General features: G+C 50.1%; 2 protein-coding genes across 2 annotated transcripts in view; one reads left to right on the forward strand and one right to left on the reverse strand.

The window, feature by feature from the left end:
* WNT5B (Wnt family member 5B) overlaps positions 1-24,665 on the forward strand; it is a 75,762-nt gene that overhangs the window by 18,607 nt on the left and 32,490 nt on the right. The gene's annotated exons all lie outside the window — the stretch shown is intronic.
* On the reverse strand, positions 15,512-18,835 carry FBXL14 (F-box and leucine rich repeat protein 14). Its single transcript, XM_074871673.1, has one exon. The coding sequence runs from the start codon at positions 18,748-18,750 to the stop codon at positions 17,548-17,550; it is 1,203 nt and encodes a 400-aa protein (XP_074727774.1). The 5' UTR covers positions 18,751-18,835; the 3' UTR covers positions 15,512-17,547.

Genomic DNA, 24,665 nt, shown 5'->3' on the forward strand with positions numbered 1-24,665 from the left:
ATGACAGAAGTATATAAACTTAGAAGTACAGAGAAGTAAACCAGGCATTCCTGTGTATACTTTTATGTAATACAAGGTTTTCAGTGAAACTGAAATAAAACATCTGACATAGGTGAAACTTATTTTCTTCTTAGAGCACATAAATAATTGAGACCAAGAACATAGTAGAATGCAGAAAGGATTAGACATATATATGAATAAAAGTCTTACGCATGGTTTATGAATTTTATTCTAGCTGTTTTAGAAGGTATCAGGCCTCCTGCTCCTGGACAGTCTTCCAGCTGCAGCTGGTTAAATGCTCTTCCTGGCCCCATAAACCTCTAATACCTTCCTTTGAAACATCTGACAGTAGGTGCTAGCTTAGAGGAGTCATTGCCTGAGCCTTGCATTTCCAAACATCTCTGCATCGAATGATGGAAATGGAAATGTGGCTGGGATCAGAGGTGACCACAACTTTCTAGTCACCTGAAGGCTGAGGTGTTGACGATGAGGATGTTGTTGTTGTCCTCCCGGACTATAGATTCAAGATGACAATTACCCATCTTGTCAAACCACCAACTTGGGTGTCTCAATTACCTCTTTGCTAGACATCCACCCCAGTGTTGTGGCGGATAGGTGACCTCTGCAGGTCTGAGCTGCAGTAGGAAATGTTACAACATCAGAACCTGAATGGCTCCCATCCTCTCGGAGAACAATGTGTTTTAGGTATTACATCGACATCTTTTTTTTTCAGCAGTATGTTTTGTTCAGACTGAAGTGAGTTGTAAGCTTCTTAGTCATGTGGGGAAGGCCTCTGGTGGGTTTGACTTTTCCTTGTTACAAGTATTTCTTTGGGCTCTGATTGTTTTCAGTGAGCACTGATTTATCCTGCTGCAGAGGTACCAGTGCAGATTCCCCTAGTGCATTGGGCACGCTGTAGTCTGGGGCATCCTGGGGATACCTAGGACAGGCTCCCTGCTTCCACACCCCAGTGTTTTGCTGGTTTAGCAGAGGTAGCCTGCTAGCATCACTGGCGTGGAGGGAAGAAAAAATTGTAATATTCAGCAGAGGGTGCTCATAAACAGATATCCCAAGTAATCAGGTACTGCTGGTACCTCTGCACTCCAGTTGTCTGGCGGCCGAGCCCCAGTTTTCGGTGGCTGTGGCCATGTTAGCAGGCAGAGCGGGCCAGGAAGAGTGGGTCTGGAGGATGAACAGTTAGTGCTGAAGACCTGGCACCCACACAATAGCATTGTGGGGTGGTGGGGTGTTATTTTGGACTAGTTCTTTTCTGGTCCCATGGATGTGGAGGAGGCATGTGAGGTACCCTCCTCAAGCACGGTCTCCTGTGCAGTTTCATCTAGAGGGAATGCAGTTACCAAGCTCTAAGTCAGCTCCAAGTTGCAAACCACCACATGGGTGGTGGGCTTGAGGGGGGCTTTACTTCAGAAGTGAATCCCTATTTAAACTACAACCATTCTTACAGCTGTCTTGGTGTTGGTAGTGGTCAGGTCTGCTGTTGAGTCCCTGTCACCTGTGTCAAGCTGATCCTTTTTGCCATGCAGGTGAGTGCAGATACTCCAGCCGCTCTCCATTCAAGGCAGTTTCCAGCCTCTGAGTTTTGAATCGAGTTTATGCCTAAACTGGACTCAAACTCTCCAAGTGCCTCTCAGTCAAAGCTTCCAAGTTTGATCAGATTTTTTTCTTATCCAAGCCACAAGGTACAGTGCAAAACTGTGTCTTGGTCCCAGCTGTGCCCAGAAGGGTCACAAACCTTTTGGTGAACCTGGGCTGAGTTTCTGCCAAATCCCAGAACCAGGTGTATTTTTCATGTGTTTTTAGGACTGTGTGTTGTAAATGTCACATGGCTCTGAAATTGAGTCCCCAGAGCAAATGTAGCATGTGATCAGAGCACTGGGATTAGGGAAGAAGAGGAAGAATTTTTCTTCAGTTAATTATAGGCAGCTGAGTTGCCTGTGGAAAAAAATCCTGCTAATGCTCTGCACCTTTACAGCACTTACTGTAGAGGAGGCATCACTGAACTCCTCTGCATCAAAGTGGGAAGTGCCTGTCTGGTCTGTAATCCAAGGCACTCTAGGTTTAAAGCAAGATTATAGGTCATGCTTATATCAAATGCAGAAGACTTCACTGCTGTCTTTATATAGCTCTCTTATTTTCCCTAACACCTTTTCTACTGAAAAAATCCTAGCATGTTTAATCAGCATACCTAATTAATAGTGCCATCTCACATAATAAATCTTCATAGTGCTCTCTTACATGGGGTTTTCCATTGGTAGCTCTCAATGAATTTTACAGAAGGGATTCTTCTCACGATCCCCCTTTTGTACATGGAGAAAGCAAGCGAGAGGGCAAGGTTGAAGAGACATGCTTAGGTTATACAGCCAACCAAAGGTGGAGTCAGCAATAGCTCCAGGTTCTTAGTTTTGGGCTCTGCTGGAACTGTTCCTCCAACCATCGAAGTGCATTTAGGGCTGGCTGAAACACAGCAGCTATTGAAACAATTCAGGACAGAAAGCGGAGGGAGGCAGAAATGTAATTACGCACGTAGGGAACGGTCACGTAGCCAAATGCCAATGTTTGTGTCAAGCGACATGTTGTCCTTAATAACCACAAGTGTGGTCGGGCACCCATTTATTTCATCTGAAAGACAACACGCAGAGCAGGTCAGCACCCTCCAGCATGATGCTGAAACACTGGGTCAGTGTTGACTCAGAGGAAGGAGCTCCGCTGCCTGAGTCACCCGCATCGCTTCCTGGGGGACCCTGGTTTCCCCGGGAGTATCAGTGAGACCCAGCACTGCTGTCCTGCTGAGATCAGATGAAATCATGACCTGAAGTGGTCTGGCTGCAGTTAAATATGAAGAGATACTGAAAAAAACCACGTCTCTAAGGGCTAGAAGGGTAGAAGTGTGGTGGTTTTTTGTTTGGTGGGTTTTTTTAATGATTTTGTCTTGAATTACAGATCTTTCTGCCCCCCCCCCAAAAAAAAAAAAAAAGAAAAAAAAAAGAAGAAAAAGCCTTCTTTAACTAACTTGGTAATAATAGTATGATTTAAAAAGTACTTGTTTAGCCAATGCTGACTATATGCTTACACAGCTACCTCTGGCCTGGGAAAGATTGAAACCACAATGGCTAAGTATAGAGGCCTCTAAAATATCTTCATATATACAGTGCCTGAATACACAAACAGAACTGGTCTCTCTTCTGTCTACAGGGGCAATATTTTCCATAGGATTTGTATTGACAGAGGTTTTCCCCCTGGAGTTATGCATATTTATTAAAATAAAAATCCTCCAGAACTGCATCCATGTGCTGAACCCCATTCCACGACCACCTTCAACCTGATTTAAGAAATATAATCTCTTCCTGAAGAAAAGTAAGCACTTTTTCATTCTGTGGTATAGCAAGCTCCTGACCAGGTATTGTTTTTTTGGTTTTTCTTTGTTGTTTTGGGTTTTTTCTTTTGTTTTTGAAGAGAGGGGGGAAACTATTGCCAGGATTTCAGCCTTAGCTCTTGAGAACAGCTAGTGCATGAAGGAGAGATGCTCCCATCCTTGAAGTGTGGTAGAATCCATGGACTAAGCAACCAAAGCTGCACTAGATGCTGGGTGTACTCAGATGGATTCACGTCTGTAAAGGAAGCATGTCTGTACACAGTGTGAAGCTTGCTGCTGGGATAAACTCTTCTTTGCATTTAGTGCTTTGTAGCCTGTTTTCTGGAGCGTGAATCTGTGTGTCTCTTGGAGCCTGACCCCTGACTTCTCGGTGTGCCTCCCTTTAAGTCTTTGACTTAAACTGCTGCAGTTGCTTTTGGGCAGTTGTGGGCAAAGCAGTTTTTCTGTTCCTCCTCTGTGAGTGTGATACCTCAAATATGTTGCTGCCAATTCCCAGCTGTGGGCTAGTTTTGTACTGACACAACACATCCTTGGGTAAATGACAGACTTCTCTGAACTGGGGTTGGCACTACTCGCTTTGCACGTAGCTGTAGGCAGTGCGTGACATTGTTCTGGTGGGAGCCAGGAGGTGGTAGGAGCGGCACACTGAATGCATGCCCAGATTATGTGCTCCAGGGAGCAACACCTGGTTTATGAGACATGTGCAGATGTTGCGTAGGTGGTCCGCAGGCGCTTGTAGATTTTCCTATCGTTTCTACTGTGATTATCTATCCTGGCTCTGGATTGTTTGCTGGCACACCAGCAACCCTGGAAACCCCCCAGCTTTCATAATAATAATAACTTCCTTTTTGGATGCAGCAGCTTCTTTAAATGTTTGTAACAATATGCAGCTGAATATATAGACGGTTCTTTCAACACTGAGCCCCCGTCTGACAAAATATGTCTGCAGTTACTGCACTCAAGCTGTGTTTTGAAACCCTTCTGTCTACAAGACCCATTCTTCAGGGAAATAATATGGAGGGGGCAGACATGAACATGCACTGGGACCTACTCAAGTGTTGTTGGGAGGCTCTGACAAATTTCCTGTCCTGTGCCCTGGGCACAGGAATATTGGTGATTATGTCTGAGACTTCTCTGATGACTTCCATGCAGAGGTCTCAAGTATTTTTTTGAACTTCCAAAAAAAAAAAAGCTTTTCTATTCTCATAGGTACATACTACTCTCACTTTAAGCATGAAACATCTGAGATGCAGAGGGGTGGCAGGACTTGCCTGCAGTCATGCAGTGAGCTCAGAACAGAATCCACTCCATCGTTTTGCCTGAGAGCTACAAGTTGCCAGAAGCTCCCATGGCACTCTGGGAGGTCTGAGTGCCTAGACTTTTAAAAATTCAAGCCATAAGCCTCTTCACTTGCCTCACTCCACTGCTGCTGATGCCCACTGCATTGCACAGCTACACACGAGGGCAATACACAGTGTAAGACACGGAGTTGTAATTTCCTGGATGAGCAACTTTATTTCTGTACTGTATTGTAGCTTGGCACTTCTGTTCGGTGATGAGCTTAAAAATGTGTCTTGAAAATAGTAGTAATAGTGCAAGCAGGAAGCAAGCACCTACCTGTGCACCATATATTCTCTGAGTACAGTGACAGCGTGACTGCTCTGCTGAGAGCTGGAAAGGGATTTATTTTGCTCTGTTTACAATTGTGGGACATCCTATAGCGGTGATGGAATTGACAAGAGCCCATGAGGTTCAAAGGTCTGTAATGTTCATGTGAGGATAGTTTTGGTGCAGTGCTTCTTGAACAGGAGTGGTCCAGTTGTCAGTCCCCTCTTTTCACTTGCATCATAAAGCTGCGCTAGAAAAATAAGATCCTTCTACTTTGTGCAGCTGCATGTGAAATGCTAGTTATCTTCAGTCTTACTGAACTGAGCACATCCCTCATGTCTCCATCAGTGGTCCCTGGTAGGGGACAGAAATACAGTCTCTGTTGACTCCTGTAGGGAACACAGCTGTTAGATCAAGGGGTATGAGAGAACACCCATAAGGAGGATAAAGAAGTGGGGCTGGCAGGTATCTATAGAAGAAAGTAGTGGGAGTGCTGGGACAGACGGCGAATACCAAGTTAGCTGCATGTCTTAGGAAGCCTTAACAATTTACAAGTGGCAAGTTGTATCTTTATAATATCTTTATGGTATATATTATAATAATATTGTAAAATACAAAATCTTTATAACATCCCAGTGAACAAATCGCTTCACATTGCTGGGATTCTGAATTCAAGTCTTGCAGACCACAGACATTTGGAAGGATCATAATAGTTTCCAGACATGTTTATCATACATCTAGAAATCCACCTGTATAATGCAGCATGATAATTGGACTCTTCACAAGGCAAACCCTGCACAGAGATGGAGTTGAAGCATGGTGCATCCAAGGTGCATCTGCAAGGAGCTGAGCGTGAGGACCAAGGGAAAGGAGTTGTGGACCACACCATAAGAGGTTGCCCTAAACAGAAAAATCCTCAATTCTTTTCTGTTGCCAGTTGTGGAGAGCATTAAAAACACAGCTTAATCTGGAAGAAAAAATAAAATATTTAAGGTGGATAGGGAGAAAAATTGTTAGAAGTAAACTGGAAGTGGTTGGGCAAGGGGGCTGCATGCTATGTCTTTAAGGAGAGTTTTAGGAATGGCTAAGATAAACCCTTGTCAGGAATGATCGAAGTATACTTGATCCTGCCTCCGTGCAGAATTTGGACAGTGATCTCTGGAAGTCCCCGGTGTTTCAGTGATACTGTTAAGTAGGGCTTTTGAAGGTTATCTGTGGATAGCAGGCTATGTATAAACAGAAGGACTCTGGACTCCAAGAGCGAGGCTTGCCGACAGCACTCAGGAACAGCAGGGTGGGGGAAAGATCCGTGTCCTTGGAAGTAGGAGAGGATGGCTCTCCTGTGGCCTTATGCCCGGCCCTCAGTTTATTAGGGTGAGAAGATGGAGCTGGAGCTGACTCTTCACCTGACCATACATTTCTAATGCCGCTAGTGAATCATACAGGTCACATCCTCCACTACTAGTTACTGGTGATTCTGCATCCCTTATTTTTGGATACTGAAGCTCTCAAGCTGTCTTGCAGAGCAGACTCATCCATCTTCCAGAAGTTAGATATGTACAGAGTATCTTAAAGCACATCAGCCTTAATGAGCAGTTTTGAGCAGGCTAGGCCATTTGTCTTTTTATCTTACTGTCTTAAAACTCTGCAAAAACAGTGTCTGTGTGGATGGAGAGAATGAGGTAGAGAGGGGCAAAAGACCTGATCCAAGAAAAAAAAACAAAACAAAACAAATTACATTTAGGCAGTATTCAAAATTGCAAAATCAAAATCCCTGGCTTAGGCACCACCTAGCTCCTGGAGGCATCTAAATTCCACAAATGCCTCATTTGCCTTTTTCTCTCTGTTTGTCTGGGTTTTTTAAACTATTCTTATTTTAACACCCCCTTGGGTGTTGAGCGTTGTACTTATGTGCCTGCCCAAAACTGCTTGAGTCTGATCACGATCCAGAAAGAAAGCACCCTGGCCCCTCAGCCTCCCCAGGCACGTTCAGAGCACACCTAGCACATACGGACACAGTAAGATCAAAAACCCATTGACAGCTGCCACTTTATTTTGACACACCTTATATAGCAGCCGAATGGTTGGAAGGCCCAGGGATCAAAACCTGCTTCTCCATTTTATCCAACAGCTGCTTTATGCAACACACCAAGAGGTTTCAGAAGGAGAGACTGGCCCCAAGAGTAAACGCTTGTGGTCTGCAGCCATTGCTTCCTTAATGTGCTGTTTCTTGGACCGAGACCGGAATAATCATCCTCACCATAGCACGGCTTACATGGGAATACTGAAGAGTGGCCCTTTCTCCTGGCCCTCACCTGAGGGCCGATGGTTAGTGCCTTCTCCAGGAGGAGTAGGTTTGAAGTGTCATGAACAGAGGGAGGAATTAAAGCAGGTCTCCCACTTCCTTAGGCTACTGTTTAAAAGCAGGGCACACTGCTGCTTCCTCTGGGTATGGCTGGCTTGCTTGTACACAAGCAGGAGCGTGGCAATTTGACTGTAGAGGAGAAGCACCTAGTTTTGGGTCATGTGTGAGCGTAGAGCAGTACCTAGTAGCTCTGAGCAAGGTATGGAGCTTCTCAGGCAGGCGAGCCAGCGGCATTTCTCCTCTGGCCAGCCCACGCTAAGCGTGCTGACAGTAAGTGGCTCCATGCCCGGCAAGTTGTTGTTTTGGAGCCTCAGTGGTGTCTGACTCTTCTCAGAGGCTGCGAAAGCACCGAGGACCCTAACCCCAGGATCCACCCTTGGAGCAAGGCCCTTAAAACCTGGGTGTTGCAGAGCACGCATCTTTGGTGCCAAGTCTTTTTTGGAGCTTGCTGCAAGTAACTTGTGCAAGACCACCTGCATAATGGCTTTGCAGAGCCAAAGCCCAGCCTGTCCAGTGGACCACAGCCCTGCCTGCTCCTTGGTTTTTTGAGTTCGGCAAGGCTCATGGAACTGGAATACGTTGCTTTTTCTCAAGGTTTTCTTTAAGAAGAACTTCTACTGTTGCTTCTGTGGAAAAATATTCCTGTTCGTTGCGTGGTGCTGGAGTGGGACTCGTCTAACCTGGAGGCTGGGGTTTGTCCCGTAGGACAGAGAGGAGGCATGCCGCCCAGCTGAGCCCTGGTTTCTCTGGATCCAGCTGCGGTGGTTTAGGTTTCTGGCTGAGTCTGTCTGAAAGCGGCACAGAGCAAAACACAAAGGGAGGGAGGGTCGTAAGTACCCCCATTCTCTCCTGATAATCCCTTAAAAAATAATTGCAGGCCTAAACCTCTGGCCTCCAGCAAATTTTCCACTCGATTAGAGGCTTTTGTGAAGCTGGGGAAAGGGACACGCAGACTTGCACATTGTGCCGCTGCCCGAAACTTCCAGCTGGGATTTTTTCCATCAAAAGGGGATTTTAGTAAAACCATTATAAGGGGCTTAGTCACAGAAAAGCAGTTGAGCTGAGACAGGGGTAGATTAGCTTTAACATGCTTGTTTTTGGCACTAGGGACAGGGTGGAAGTTACACCCAGCCGCTCACATGCAGCCTCCCTGTCTTGCTGACTCCCCAACAGGTGTGTGCAGGAGATGATGTCCCCCTGTGTCTCCTCCCGATGTCCCCAGGCACGCTGCATCTGAAACCAGCAGAGGTGAGGGGAAGGGAGCGGGCAGCCCAGGCACAAGTCCTGACGCCGTGTGGTCTGGGTCTGGAAACTGAAAGTTGCTGTCGCTTGGTTGGTCTTTGGTGTGGTCTGGGCTAGTTTTTGCTAATGGACAGGTGCCTCTTGGGAAGGAAAACCATGAGGGGCAAGAGCATTTGCAGCCTTAAGGACCGTGTACTGCCCATGCCTTTGATCCACATGGGTGGTCCCCGAGCATCGCTGCAGGGATGGTCCTGGTGAAGATGTAGATAGAGCAGCTGGGAGAGCTGCAATCCGAGCCGTACCTGTTGTTGTGACGGGATATCGGCCTTCAGGGCTGTCAAGGCGGCACTTTTTGTCAGCTCTGCATTTGTTTGGTGAGACTCACTGTTGCCTGAAATAAAAGCTGTGATGGCTGAGGAGCCTAAACAGATAGGGATGGCTTGTTGGAGCGGTTCCTGCTGCTGCCAGGAGCACTTCCACAGCCCACGTGCTTCCACACCAGTGCTTCTGGGGCTCTGGGTGGCAGAGCCTGCTGTGGGTAGAGTAGGAAGATGTCCTCTGCTCTTAGTGTTTCTGTGTTCTGACCCTCCCTTTCCAGGGCTACCTCAGACTGGAAAACTTATTTCAGGTTTTGCTGCTCCAAGTGGCAGAAGGTAGGGGGACTGGAGACAGGAGAGATGGACGCCAGGCACTGTTTGACCACTCACATATTTGGGATGTAACCTTAGTCAAGTTGCTTCCACCTTTCTTTCTCTGTTAACGATGATACTTCCCTTTCTGACGTCTGTGTGTGTAATGAGCCATGCAGAAGCTAATTATTAATTCTAGAATATTATCAGGTATAGCTGCTTCTGAAAATGACACCATCACTGTATCTGTAGCTGCAGTGTGAGAAGTGGATAAAAAAACTTTTCAAGTTTAGCTGCTAAAAAGGACATGCACATGCAGCTCCAGATACCTTAATCACTACAGAGGTACCCCATGGAGTCACTGTGCCAACAATGAAGCAAAGCCCTGTACAACAGAGCTGAACTAAAATAATCCAAGCATTAATTTAAGTTCAGTCCTGCTCCGTGACCATTCTCATGCTTGAATGCTTTAAAAAAAAAAAAAAAAAAAAATTTCTTAGTGTCAAGCTATAGGTGTCAAGAGATGATGTATTGAGTCTAGGATGGATGTTCTCCAGAGGGCAGACAGTTCAGGATGGGGTGTGTGGGTCTTGCACAACAATGAGGTGAGTTGACCACCCCACCGGTCCAGCTACACCAGCTGTGGCTTCTCGTTTTCCTTTATGGTGCAAACCCTCAGGACCCATCAAGTACTGATGATGATGATGATGATAAGCAGCAATAGCGTTCACCACCCCTTTCTGGCTCCGACCTCGGCCATCCCATGCTGGTTCATGCCTGCACAGCCGTGGTCCAGCCTTGCAGAACGGGCCCTCTCGCCCATCCAATTTCTCACCCTGCTTGCTTGGTGACCCCCTCCGAGCAACAGGCGTACCCTGATGTGGACAGCAACCCTTGAATTCATTAATGTGTGGAGTTTGAATTAATTAATGTGGGCGGTGGGGATCATCGGCCTGGGATGAGGCAACCGGCCGCCCCCCTCCCCGGGAGCCGGGGTTTCACTGGTTCCCGGACGGGCCCCGGCTCCCCGGGTTGGGGGGCGGCGGGTTGATGGGTGACCGGGCGAGCGGCGGCACTCTGCGGGCAACGCTGCCGCCTGGCGGAACGGTGCCGTGTCTGCAGGCGGGAGCCCGGCCCGGGATCGGCGGCGGCAGCAGAAAGCCGTCGGGTTCCCGGAGGTGCTGCGAGATGGGGAGAGAAATCTGGGGCTGCCGGTGGCTGGGGGGATGTAGGGGGTGGGGATGTAGGGGATGGGGATGCTTCACCCAGCCTACGCCAACACGGAAACCCCGCCAGTATCACAGGCATCATTCATTTTTCTGTCTTGCCTTGTTGTCCCCATCTGGTTTTACCGGGTGTTTGCCAGACGAGCAGCCCAAGGGATCTTGTTGTCCCCTTCGCCTCTGGCCAACCCACATAGGGATTGGTGGCATGCAGTGGGGGCTTTGGCCAAGTGGCCAGAGATTTGCCAAAGCCGAGAGGCAGGCATTGCGTCCACGAGGCTGGAGGAGCAGAGGAAACCAGCTCACCTGTGGCACAAGCCCTTACTGGACTTCTCCCAAACATGCAGCTGGAGGAATTTACAGCGCTGAAGGATGTGTGTGGTTCACGCTAAAGCTGGGGCATTGGGCATGCAACTGTGGCTGTCACAAAAGGAGATAATGGCAGGGTTTTATTGCTGCTGGGTGCTTGGTGTTTTAGCTCACTGAACAAGGAGAGAGGCCACTGGCTGCAGAGCTGCGATCGGCGTGCCCATGTGGTGCTGTCTGTACACCTTCAGTGCCAACCTGCCAAGCCCCTTAAGTTGCCCAGGGGTTATAAAGCTGGGACATTTTGGGGAAGAACAAGGGGAAGGAGAAGGAGGAAGAAGATGAACCTCAGCTATAATTTTTTTTTTTTTTTTTTTTTTAAAGCTGGGAAGGGAAATTGCTTCATCGTCAAATCACTAAACTCTGCTCAGAGACACAAGGCTCAAAGGAAAGAAAAATAACTAGGAGGAGTTGCCCATTTCTAGATCCAGCTAAGTTTCTATAGCAGAAGATGAGTTTGATTTATGTCTCAGTAACCCTCTCATGTGGAAATACTTGCTCAGGGCACGTGTCCAGGCCCTGGTATTAAACTTTTGACATTCCAAAACATGCCACATATTTTAGGAAATCTTTTAGGAAAATCCCATTTTTGTTCATCTTTCTGCCATAAGGACAGATTGGATTTGGATCTTTTGAAATCTCCATGGTGCTATTTCAGGTTGGGCTGCCATTGAGCTAAATGCCTTTGGTAGATTTAATTAAAGAAGGGGGAGAAGCATTAGCGTCCCTGCCAAATGTGGCTGGAGTCTTAAGTTCTGGCACAGGAGCCCAATGAACCCTCTCCAGCTCTTTCTTCCATGCAGTTTGGGACTGGGGAATTGAGCAGGACAGCCTCGCTTAGCTGGCCACGGCGGGGAGCGTCATGCAGCCCAGCCAGCAGCCCTGGCATGGGGCCTCCCTGATGTCCTGAGGAGTCCTTACATCCAGCCCACGCCACCCAGTTGAGTTTATCGATTATCTTTTTCCTCCACAGAAGGCACTATTAAAGAGCTGCTGGCTAAAAGACTGGGATTTAAGGTAGAGGAGGAAGAGAGAGAAAACAAAAAAGGGTCCACTTTGCTAGAAGCATCCTGCATATGTATGTAGTGAGGCTGCCAGAGCTGAGGGACGCCTACCCTTGAGCTGTTAATGGCAGCCTGTGCTAACTTCTAGCTTTGATTTCAAAAACTTTGGGTGTCTTCGCCACCCAGCTCTCATTTTAACTCTTCTCTGACCTCCAAAGGATAGGTTCAGTAGTAAGTTCTATACTATCTAGCACAGAGATCACCTCTCATCCTAGCACAGGCCCCAGGTGGTTTGCGTGGCAGCTGCCCCGTGACCCCGTTATTTATTATCGGGGAAACAAAGGACCCCAGAATCACCACGACAAACTGATTCAGTTGAACTCGCAGTGTGGGGCGGGAAGGCATAAATCTGTCATGCACGGACCTCCTATACGCCAGTCCAAGGGCAGTAGGACCCAGGTGGAGCCTCCTTTTCCTCCCCATCTCCCAGGGAGAGGAGCCAGCCACCGGCTTGGGCCAGGGGAGCAGCTGCTGCAGCAGAGCAGGGACCCCCCCCACCCACCACAGGACTTTGCTGCAGCTTGCGAGCCGGCATCCCCTGCCACTGCTCCTCCGTCCCCGGCCACCTCCTCTGCTTCCCAGTCCCTTCATTCCCCCTTCGCATTGCGCCTGCTCTGCTCCACTTTCTGCCACCACCTCTTGAGCATGGCCCCTTTGCTCCCCAGAGCCACCAGTCCATGAAGTGCGTCGCTGGTTCATCCTCCATCCTCCATGCCCTGGCCTGCGCGGCTGTAGGCAAGGGACCCTGCTGCCCCAGCCGGCATGGCTGGATGGGCTGGGAGTGCTTTTGCTGGGCTCAGCGGTGAAGGCTGGCACCAAAGCCACCGCTGGGGCACTGCAGGCTTGCTGACACAGACAGGAGACTTCCAGCTCACTTCCAAATAGTTTTTTGGTTTTGTTTTTTTGGGTTTTTTTTATGGTTTTCTACCCCAGTTGCCAACTGAGTCATGTTCAAATATTCAAGTGCGGCTGGAGAGTGAAAATTAAGTTTCCTTGTTACCCTGAGGAGTCATGTGGTAATTGGTCTATGGTTGTTGGCAATGGATTATTTATTTTAAGAAACCCTTTTCTTTACTAGTAAACACATGCGTTCCCAGCCCTGGCCCCGCTGGACAGGGAGGCCTGTGTCTGTGCCTGAGGAGATGCTGTCATGCTGGGGCATGAGAGGAAGGCATGAGGAGCACTTGGTCCATCTCCGGGAACAGCCCAGGGTGTCTGAACACTGGGCTTCAGGGAGGCTTTGGTTTCAGCAGCTTCCTTTGGCTTGGGTTGCCCTTAAAAAGCATACCAGGCCATGTGGGCGATGCTTTTGGCTTGTTTTTTTTTAAGGGGGGGGAGGAAGTTCGGGAGCGTTTTTTTAGGAAAAAAAATCCTGTTCTAGTTCTGATTGCTGAACTTATGAGCACACCCATTACATTTAGATATAAATGTCCCACTGTAATCCATGTGAACATGGGGCTTAATAAGGAGATGCCATTTTCACTCAGCTGCAGCAGAAACAAACCTACCTTATGAGAGATGTATCATTCCCCATCCCTGGCTGGAACTGCTGGCTACCCCAGGAACATTTACATTTTCAGCAGTAATGGGAGCCTGATCTGGAATTCCTTTTGTTTATAATGTTGATACATACATCCTCTTTTTCTGTCAAGAAGTTACTGTAAACTTTTTTCTTAACGCAGGAAGGACAGACCCCACACCTCCCTCCAAGTAGAGGAAGATGGATATAGTGTCAGGCTCAGTTAGATCCAATTGTGGTGGCTTTCCCTAAAGCGAACAATGCAGCTTTTGTGATGGACTCCCAGCAGAAAGCTTGGAAGTCTAGGAAAGGAGGAGGGAAAAAAACCACACACCCCAAAATCCAAACCTTGGGAGAGTCCAGGTCCTTAGGACATGGAGGAGATCGTGTTTCTTTTTAGGAGGGTCCCGAGCTGAGCACTATTTTCCCCTTTGAAATGCAGCACTGACATAAAAGGGGTGAGGTGGTTAGAGCTGGCAACAAAGAAGTATGCCTAGGCCAGCCTCAGCCAAAAATACCTGTGGAGGCAGAGGCTCGGCAGGCGGGGCAGGCCGGCCCCGACGTGGGGGGACCTCCTGTGGTAGGGCACCGACCCACCTGGAGCAGCCCCCCGGCGCGGGCTGCTGGAGCGGGGCAGCGCGGGGGGAACAAAGTGGCCTGCTCAGCGCTGCAAGTGCTTAAAATGCAAATGTACAGGAACTTCAGACCATCCCCCTCCCTCCTCCTCGGCGCTGAGGAAAGCAGCTTAAATACAGCCAGGCCTGGAGAGGAATGTTAAAAAGAGGGGAAGAATCGCCCTCCTCCTTTCCATAGGGACCCGGGCCCGGCCAAATTGAGTATGCATGACTGAGCAAGCAAGCAAGGACAGCTCCTCTTTTAACTTTCCTGAACAATGGCTCCGGCTTCTTCCACCATTTCGCATTCCCCCTCCTTCGAGGCAGGAAGGGGGCAGCGGGGCGAGCGAGCCCCGCCGCCGGGCTGGGGGGAGACGGGCTTTGTCGCTGCGCTATAAACACCGCTTAAGCTCCATCTCCAACAATAAAACACCCACATCGTGGAAGGCTAAAAAAGGACCCCGTCAGGTTAAAAGTCATACGTTGAGGAGAAAGATTATGGTATAGGACAAAGGACACCTTAGACTATTTGAACTTTTTTTTTTTTTTTAAACACATTCCCACTTTACTTCCTCTTTAATGTTTGTCTGGGCAGTGGAAACCAACCAAGACATTTAGGATTTCCCAGGTCCTCATGCACTGGCGAAGGCACGGTTTTTGGTGGTTGTCACTGCTGGGATGGGTTTTCCACCCAGGGTGGGCCTCAATTTAAATTGAAAAAAAACCTCTGCCATCTACCTGGAGCTTTAAAAAATTCAGAAACACAGCCCTTCCGTGTCCCCTCCCAGATGTCTTCCTCTACCACAGAGTACTCGATTCACTTGCTAGTGAGTTTCAGCACTTTCAGTTTGTCTGACCTCAAACTGCACCGACTCCTCACAGCGATGGGCAGCTGAACTCGGTTTCTCCCCACGGATGCTGTGAGCGCCCTCGCGGACAAGGCTGGTCCTACCAAACCCCTTCCTTACAAACCCTTCATGATGATGTTACTCAACGTCCTGCACAGGAGGCACCAGGCTCTCTTCGTTCCTTCTCCTCCTCCGTCACTCTCTGGAACAAGAATGAGCAGCCCCAAACCCCCGGCATACTTAGCAAAGCCAACAGATAGATCAACAGATACATACATGTCTTTAAAAAGCACAAACAACACAGATACGGCTTTTTTTTTTTTTTTTCAAAAACATACTTCATATTTCCTCTTTTATTATATAAATATGTTTAACCTTTTACTGTAAGAATATAAAATGTTTTAAGAGGATCTTTGTTATTTTTTTATACAAATTCACAAACAGTACAATTAATCCATAGGGGTCTCTGGGTTTGCGTTAACTCCGTGGTCTGGCCTGTTACTGTGGAGGATTTGAGATTTTGAACAGATGAGCAAAAAAAAAGCCAAGATATTTTTCTTTTTTTAAAAAAAAAAACACAAAACAAAACCCAAACTTACTCTTCCTCTTTGAAATAATAATTAAAAAAAAAAAATCTAAAGACCCAGCTCCATTTTATTGACAGAACAGAGATAAGACAGATGAACTTCAGTCTCCTCCCCTTCACATTTGCAGCCTTGGGGCCTGCAGGCCAGCTCTGCTCCTCTCCACCTACAAACAGGAAGCCTGGCATAGTGACCTTTTGTAGGTGATTTGGGAGGGGAGGTGAAAGCATTTGCATATATCTATATATATAAATTTTTTTAAAACGAACTTGCATTTTACACATTTCTGTTAACAGTAGCCCAATCCTCAGCGTGGATTCTCACGTTACATGTTTGTGCTAGAAGAGTCAAAATGCAGAAGCACGGTTTGGGTCCCCAGTGAACAGGGAGGGAGAGGCACAACCAGAATGTGAAGGTGAAACACAGTAGGGTAAGCTTAAAAACAAAAATTTAAAAAAAAAAAGGGGGGTGGGGGGGGCAGGAGCGAGGGAAAAGAAGAACAAACCCAAGGGACATTATTCCAGTCTAGGCACAAAAATGTTTTTTCAGTCTCAAAATCTCTTTCCTGTAAGAATTCCAGGGCTTTTGAGGAGGAAAAAAAAAAAAAAAAGTAACAAATTAAAACGAGGTAGCCAGACATCATATATATATTTATATATATAGAATATATTCAGCAGAAAAAAAATGTACTTAAAAATCCACAAGAACAGCAACTTCGAATGTCTTTAAAAATAAAACCATGTGAGAAAATGAATACTGTAAAGAGGAGAATGAGTGAGAAAAACTGGGATCAGTTACAGGACGTAAGCAAGGGGATAGATGGGAGAGTAAGAGGCTGTTTTTGTAGCAGTAATTTTTTCTATGCATTTCAAAATAAAAACAGATCACAGTATCTCAAATGAAGCAGAAATGAAGCTGGAGATTCTTCTTCAAGTCCCCTGGGTAGAGGGGAGATAGCCATCCCTTCTACCTGCTCACCCCTGACCCAAAGAGGAATGGATATGTAGCTGGATATGTCTATCCCTGTTGCCAAGAAGAAGGAGGGGAGAAAAAGAGAGAATGATGAAAGGGCAGACTGAGTCTTGGTAACTCTCAGTGTCCCCCAGTGCACAGGAAGGCTTAAGAGACTGGGGTCCGTGTCCAGTCCCCACAGACAGGAAAAGGCGGAAATGGTATCTTCACCTCCAGTAGAGATGGGGGGAGAGAATGGAGTGCCTAGGCTTTTCCATTAACCATAGTGCAGGATGACACGGAAACATACTGACAAAAGGAGAGGCCTTAGCTATCCCTAGTCTCAGTGCAGTGGAGAACTGGAATAGTGGGAGGTTGTATCCACCCACAGCAGAGAATAACACAAAACTGGAGATTGAAAACAGATTTTTAAAAAAAAAAAAAAAAAAAGTCATCAATGTACCTAGGGAGCAGTATTTCTGTCACAATTCCCAGTTGACAGGGGAGGGGCAAGCGCAGAGGTGGAATGGTTATTCTAGCAAAAGCTGCATCTGTGCCCGGCACAGGATGACTGGGTGGCCGGGTACATAAGTGTAGCTAGGAAGCCTTTTCTGCTGTTGTTATTGTTTGTTCCCATCTCCATGCCCACTCTCCTTTATATAAACCAAAAATAATCTATTCTGAATACATGGCATAACAAGGGTCTTTCTTTATCCATCCTTAGTGCACGAGGGGATGGATTCAGGGAGTGGGGATAAAGAGGGGTGTCTCTAGCCCCAGTGCATAAGAGTGTGGGCTTCTACCTCTTCCACAGGGAAGGATGCTGTGGGGGAAGGGGGAGCTCTGTCTCCCCAGTGTGGAGCTGGAGGCATGACCTGGAAGAAGGATAGGTGCTTTCTCTCTTTCCTCCTGCCTCCGCTTCCTCCTCCTCCTCCAGAGCAAGGGCAGGTAGGCAGCACAGAAAGGTCAAGGATATACTCTCTTTCTCTACGTTCCTCCCTCCAGTGCCAGGGTGTGTGGGTAGCATGGCTCTGTGCGTGCCCCTCTCTCTCTTTCTCTCCTCCATTGCAGCAGTCAGTCAGTCAGTTAGTGAGTGAGTCCCTCCAGAGGAGATGGAGGTCTCGGGGCGCCCCCCTCCTCTCACCTGACCTTCTCGCTCTCAGTCATTTCCCAAAGTCCCAGGTTGAGCACCTTGAGGCAGGGCAGCTGGGTGATGCGCTCCAAGCCCCGCTTGGTAATGCGGGTGCAGCCGTAGAGATCAATGCCTGTGAGCTGGCTGAGGTGTTCGGCAATGAGCTCCAGGCCCTTGTCGGTGATGCGGACGCACTGGCCGATGTTGAGGGTGCGGAGCCCGTGCATCTGTCGCACCATGCGGTTGATGCCCTCGTCGCTAATGTGGCAGGAGCAGAGGGAGAGGGAGCGCAGCCCATCCAGGCCCTGTGCGATATAGGCTAGGCTCTGGTCCCCCACCTTGTCGCAGAAGGAGACGTCGAGGCCAGACAGGCGCAGGCTGCCCATGGCCAGATGCATGATGCCCGTGTCGCTGATGTTGTCGCAGGAGCGCAGGTTGAGGCTGCGCAGGCTGCTCATGTGCGACAGGTGCAGCAGCCCCGCGTCCGAGATGCCCCCGCAGAAGCTGAGGTTGAGCTGGCGGAGGCGGCCCAGCCCGCGGGCCAGGTGCTTGAGCGAGAGGTCGCTGAGCTTCTGGCAGTCCTGCAGCGTGAGCTGCTCCAGGCCCAGGCAGCCCTCGGCCGCGCTGCGCGTCATGCCCGCCAGGTGCCCGATGCCCACGTCGGAGAGGTGCCGGCAGGAGCGCAGGTTGAGGCTCTTGAGGCGCTGCAGGCCCCAGGCGATGAGGAGGAGGCCAGTGTTGGTGATGTTGCTGCAGCCCCCCAGCTCCAGCACCTCCAGGCCCTTGAGGTACTGGGCGATGCGGCCCAGGCTGCTGTCCGTGATCTGCTTGCAGAGGCTCAGGTTGAGCGAGCGCAGGGAGCTGATCTCCGCCACGAAGGCGTGGCCCAGCCCGTTGTCGGTGAGGTTGTAGCAGCCGCTGAGGTTGAGGCTCTCGATGTCCGCCATGCCCTGGATCACGTAGCTCAGGCTGCGCCGCAGCGACAGGATCTGCACCCGCCGGATGCCCCGCGCCGCCAGGCTGGGGAAGAGCGAGGGGTTGGCGCGGCGCAGGTGCAGCTTGGCCTCCACGCCCCGCCAGACCGAGCGGTGGTAGGCGGCGTCCCGCCAGGCCGTGCACACCTGCGCCGCCCGGCCCTTGTCCCGCACCTCCAGGTACCCGAAGATCATGGCCAGCAGCTCGGGGAACAGGCACGAGATGTGCGTTTCCATCGCACGCCCGCGCCCGGCCGCCCCCGCCGGCGCCGCGCTCCTCCTCGCCGCCGGGCCCGGCCCGCTTCCGCTCGGGGCCCGCCCGCCTTCCGCTCCGCTCCGCGCCGTGCCGCGCCGCGCCGCGCTCCGCTCCTCCTCGCCGCCGCCGCCCTCACATCGCCGGCCCGGGCGGCGCGGCCCGGCCCGCGGGAGACGCTGCTGCGCGACCGCCGGCCCAGCCCGGCCCCGCGCCCTGCGGCCGCCGCCGCCGCCTCTACCGCCGCGCCGGGCGGGCCGCGCCGCTGCTGCCGCCGCGCTGCTGCGGCCGCGCCGCCCCGTGCCGCATCGTGCCGCCTCCCGGCGGGCCGGCGGGTGCGCCCCGGCGGCGGCGGCGGCCCCCGCGCCCCGTTCCTGGTGCCGGCTTGCCGAGCCCCGCCGCCTCCCTTTGTCTCCGCGCTGCTGCCGCTCACAGACCGCGGCCCCGGGCCGCCCGCATCCCGCGGCGGCGGCGAGAAGGCAGCGAGGGCAGACGGTCGCGCCGGCCCGGCCCGGCCCGGCCCGCCCCGCCGCCGGTACCGACTCCGCCGCTCCGGGCCCGGCCGCCGCCGGCCGCCTGCTCTGCTCCGCCGCGCGCCGCTCGCTGCTGGGCCCCGGCGCCGCGCTCCGGCCGGGCGGGAGGGGGAGGAGGCGGGGGGGGGGGGGGAGGAGGGAGGGAGGAGGCGGCGCTGGGCCGGGCCTGGCGGCGGCGGCGCCGCTCGCATCCCCCCCTCCCCCCCCCCCGCGCCGCTTGCGCAATGGTACGATCCGGAACACTCCGAGCCGTCGCCCTGGAAACAGCGCGGCCCATTCGCTGCGCCCCGCCGTTAACCGTTGCCGCGCCGCGGCGGCGCCCCGCCGGCCCCCGCCCGCCCCCGCCGCTCCGCCTCCGGGGGCCGGGGCCGCTGCCGCCTGGGGCGCGCAGCCCCAGCGCTGCGCCCCGCCCGTCGGGGGCGCCCGAGCTCCCCCCCGAGCGCCGCCGGCGGACGTCGCCCCCCTTTCCCGCCCTGTCAGTGCGGGGAAGCCGTGGCTGGGCGCGGCGCTGTCACCCTCGGGTGACTTGTCGCCGCCTGGGCGGGGCGGCGGGGCGCTCCCTGAAGGCAGCGGCACTGCAGCTCGGCCCCGCACCGCCGTCCCGCCAGCCGCCTCCCCTCAGGCCTCCCTGCTCACCCGCTCCCCGGGAGCCCCTGGCGTCTGCCGCCGGGCTGCCTCGGCGTCGGGGTGTGCCAAGGGCCGCCATGGCCCGGCTGGTAAACAGGCCCTTGAGCTCCCCCCGGGGCCGCCCGACCCCCTGCGGCGGGACGGGGGCTCATGCTGCTGCTCAGGGCGGCAAGGGCGCAGCCGGGCCTGCCTCGCCCCTGGCTTCTGGAGCACAGGCTGCGGCCATCTGCAGCTTGGCCTTGAGATGCTCTGATGGCCTTGAGGACCAAAATTTGGGAGCGGCCTGTCTAGGCATCCGTGCAGGAGTGATAGGAGCATGGCTGTAAATAGCTCGGAGACCTGGGTAACTGTCAAGGTTGCTTAGACTTCTAGGTGGATCGTTTTAGGGCCTCTGTGATGGGAAATGGAAAAACTTCTGAAAATGGCTTTCAGCTAATGGTCTCCTTGAACTACCTCTGAAAATAGTTGAAGTGCTCACATAAACTGAGCAATTTCTAATGTCTTCCAGCAATTTGAAGAAAGAATGTTTGAAATCCATCTTTCTTACGTGTCTGTAGCCTCGTGTAATGGTAACTGTGCATGTTTCAACACTGGGCAGTATTGCACCAGTGTTAAAAACGGGTTAAGTTCTACCAGAGATCAGGTAAGGCTTTTCAAAACAGCTTCAAAAGATCAGGACTGTCCTTCTGTGCCAAGGAGCTGTAAAGAAAAATATAAAGTTCACATTTGTTCAACACAACAGGGTGCATTTTTAATACTGTTTGGATTACTAAAATATGACAAAAATCAGCCTGGTTACTGGCGTGTTTGCTGTACCGAGCCTTTCACTAACCTGAAGGAATAGGCTCTATTTTAATCATCATCTAAATTTATCTGCTGCAGAAACGCCTGTGGCTCCATCTTCACATACAGATTCCATATTGGACTCTGTTGACTGCTTAGAGGTCCAATGTCTGTATTTCATTCTGCTTTTTTCTTTGCTTTAAGTTGGAGGCAAGACAAGTTGAAGGACTCTTGAGGCCCTGATCCTGCAATGAGATCCCCATGCATATAAGCATCACTATCGGCTGTGGTTTGGCAACGCAGAAGAGCCAGCGGTACAACGCCTATTACTGGCTCAAAACTGGGGTGGCCGCATGATGTGAAGCGCTGACCTGGTATTCATTCACTCTGCCTGCTCAAGTTAATTCAAGAAGTTTTTGACAGGTTAACTTTTTACTAGCAGACTTTATGCTGGATCAGGTATCACTGTACACAGCTCCAGCCGGATCAGGTATCGTCTGCACCCCTGCGGCTGGCATATGGCCAGCGTAAAATTGGCATTGGCTCCGTATCGTGCGCTCTGGCTCATTCAGCAGAAGTGTGATCATGTGCCTTGGCCCGATCCCGACCAAATTTGTACTCCTGGGTGATCCAGCAATGTGTAGACCTGGTTTTAGTGATCGTGGAGCCACAGCCCCACTCAGACGCTGTACTGGGGTGTCACCCAGTACGAGTTATCTTTGTAGCATTATTACTTTGCGCTGTCGGGGGGAGGGGTGGTTAACCATTAGGTTAATAGGAAAATTATTAGGGGGGATGGATTTTGCTGAGCAGCCGCACTGTGGATCTACTGTGCTCAGACCAGTTGTAGAGCATCGCAACCAAAAAGCAGAATTTCCGTGAAGTGAGGAGCAGGTGAAAGGTGTGGTGTCTGGCGGGCCATGTGGGCCTGCCTCGGCGAGGATTGCTCGGCTGAAGACAGCGGGATCGCTTACGAGAAGGCTGAGTCCAGTAGACATCCGGCAATGTGTGAAGGAAATGTGGTACAAAGGTGGTGTTGGTGTATCTTAGTGATTGTTGCATTACTCATAACTGGCAAAGCTACAAGCAAGTTATACAAGTCATTCTGAAAGAGTGCTAATGAAGTCTTTTACCGTATTATCCCGAATTTGACTGCAGAATCTTACCATGGAAGTAACGCGGTATTTCCTCTCTCTAAGCCTTTCACCTTCAAACCACATTTGAGGGGGAGCGGGAACAGGTGTGCTCTCTAAGGCATAAAAGCTTACCTGAAATACTTTATGTCTTAGCATGCTGGGTCTGTAACGCCTTTTGTGTGTAACCAGCAAAGGTTAGAAATAGATGATGCATTTTCTGGAGACCCTGAAATTCCATTTCTCACATTACATAATTCAAGCGTCTGCACTTCCTTGTGAACAATTAAGATTTACATGTTGAATGGAACAGCCCTGGAATTTGGACTCATAATCCTAATCTACTGTGGGGTTGGGGGGGGGGGGGGGCACAGAAAGTATTTTTCCAATAGTTTATTGCTCACTTTATCTAGGTGACAGATGTTTGGAAATAGAAGTTTAGAAAGACAAAATAAAAGTGCATGAAAAGGGCCAGTTTATCACATGGTTGTTCAGTTGATTCTGTGTTTCCAGGAGTAAGGAAATACGTGCCATGTTTTTCATGATCTCATATGGTATAAATAGGAGGTGGTAATCACTGTGCGATAAACTGCATTTTATTAAAAATCCCTGCCTGCCTCATATGCGCTCTGATGGCTGATCCATCCCCCTGGAACCATCTCCAGCATTCCAGCCCCTTGAGCAGCTCCCAACAACCGCTTTCTCTTTTTGAAAGCACTTGCCAGATAAATGTTTCATTCTTTTTTTTCCCCAATTACACCGGTGTTCAGTGGAAGCTGGACAGCTTTGCTTGGCAGGGGTTCAGGAGGATCCACATAACTCACTTGTGGCTTCTGCGATTAGAAGTAATTCATGCCGATAAAGCTGCACCGTCGTCTATCCTGGATCTTTTATTCCATGATTAGGCATAACGTCCACCAGGTCTTTCTGCATCTCCCATCTCAGTCTATCCCTATTTGTTTCTTTTGCTTCTCAATTCGCAGGGTAACTTTTGGCTCCAATTAATCATTTAAGAGATAAATACAGAGTCCTTCCTTACCCTCCCTTTTCTTCTGCCACGCTGCTCCTGTGCTTTCTGCATTTTTACGGCTTCAGACATGGAATGGAAAACTTGTGAATTTACTCACAGGAACCTGCTTGGCCTTTGGCTTTTTCTTACTTGTGGGCGGTGGCCCCTGGGACTGCAGGATAGAAATGACACGAAACCTCTTGAACAGTAAAGCCTGTGGTCCGCTAACCCTTCTCTCTCTCTTGACCCATTTAACCTTAAATTAATTCCTAAAGTAATAGATTTCTCTGCCTTGCCTAGCTAACTGTGCTCCTTTCCCCGAACTGGCTCCTTGAGGAACTGTGTTCCTTCTTGCCTTCTCCCATGCCCTGCAGTCGCTAATCGCTCCCATTGCCCCACCTGACCGCACTGTCCCACATCCCAGCGCTTGAGGGATGAGAGGCGGCTTCATCCGAGGGAGCAGAGAAGACAGGCAGCTCAGATTCACGAGCTCCCCTCAGTACAGCTATGATGATCAAAGGGCTATTAGGCAGGTAGGAGCCCAGTGGGGTCCTCGTTCATGCAGACAGCTCTGGAGAAGTAGGCTTTCATTTAAAACGGTGATGCTTTACTTCCCACCCTTGGAAAAAACAAGGCATGGATGGCCTCAGCCTGCCTCGTCTGTTGCAGAGGCTGCAGGCTGGTGCCGTTTGGGGTGTAGCCTGATACAGTCTGTTAGCTAATTTCCTGTGACTGGCTGATGTTGGGTTTTCAGTCCTTTTGTCCAGCCCACCACTACATTACTTCTCAGTTTAAAGTGTTTCACTGCAGTCTAAGTTACAGTGGGGAAATTTCTCCTCTCCAAAAAATGCAACTGGCTTAATGTGTAGTTCAGCTAATGCTGGTTTGGGACTGGTTCAAATTCTAATGTCAGCCACTCTCCAGGGGGCTGCAGTTGTCCTTCACAAATTGGCTTCCAGACCTCCTTCATCAGATTTGAAGTGTGTCCACAAAAAGTCAGCTAAGCCTGATACAACCCATGGTCTTAAACTGGGTTTAAAGTTGGTTTAGTGGGACTTCTTAAAAGCCAATTTGGGGAATGTTTTTTGTGTATGAATGAGCCCAAAATGGTCTTTTTCCATTGCTGACACCTAAGCCATCATCTTCTGGCATGGCTCAGCAAAATGAGGGTGCCAGCTTGTCATGGAGAGAACGTGGTGCTCATCAGCGTTTCACGCTGAGTGGACTCCTGACGTCTACTGTAGAGCTTTTCTGCTCTTAGCAAGGTGCCAGAGAAGCTGTGCTGAGGTGTTTTAGAGGTTCTTTTCCTTTCTTGGAACGTAAAGCAAAAATGATCCCCTGGAACTCTTTTGTGAATGCAACCAGTAATTACATGACAAATATCTCTGTTAAGAGTTAAACACTGAAGTGTAGGCAGAACAGGTGTGTAATGTGCATATTTTAGATACATAAGCATATATACATATCTATGTACACGCATACACACATATATAAATCAGGATAGGGCTGTTAAGTGATAGGATTCCCTTTGGGATTCATGCTGGTCATGATCTTTTTTTTTTCACCAGAGATTATAAAGAAAATGTAACTAATCAGTGGGTTATTTGGGAATTGTAACATTAGGATCCTCCTGCATGCAGAGCTTTGTTGTGAAGCTTAGGTCACTATGAAGCTTTCCTTAAAAACTGGTGTTTTTCCTGTACTTTGCCAGTATCATGTCTCTAATAGGTGCTACATGAGACTGTATTTTAGGATTATGTGGTTCCTCCTGCACAAAGTAATTCTGATCTGCCATGTGTTTCCTGGTGTTGGGG

Source organism: Strix uralensis, chromosome 5, assembly GCF_047716275.1.
Source record: "Strix uralensis isolate ZFMK-TIS-50842 chromosome 5, bStrUra1, whole genome shotgun sequence".
NCBI lineage: Eukaryota > Metazoa > Chordata > Aves > Strigiformes > Strigidae > Strix > Strix uralensis.

Excerpts from the sequence above, each read along its gene's own strand:
- FBXL14 (XM_074871673.1), bottom strand. The coding sequence starts at position 18,750 with ATGGAAACGCACATCTCGTGCCTGTTCCCCGAGCTGCTGGCCATGATC.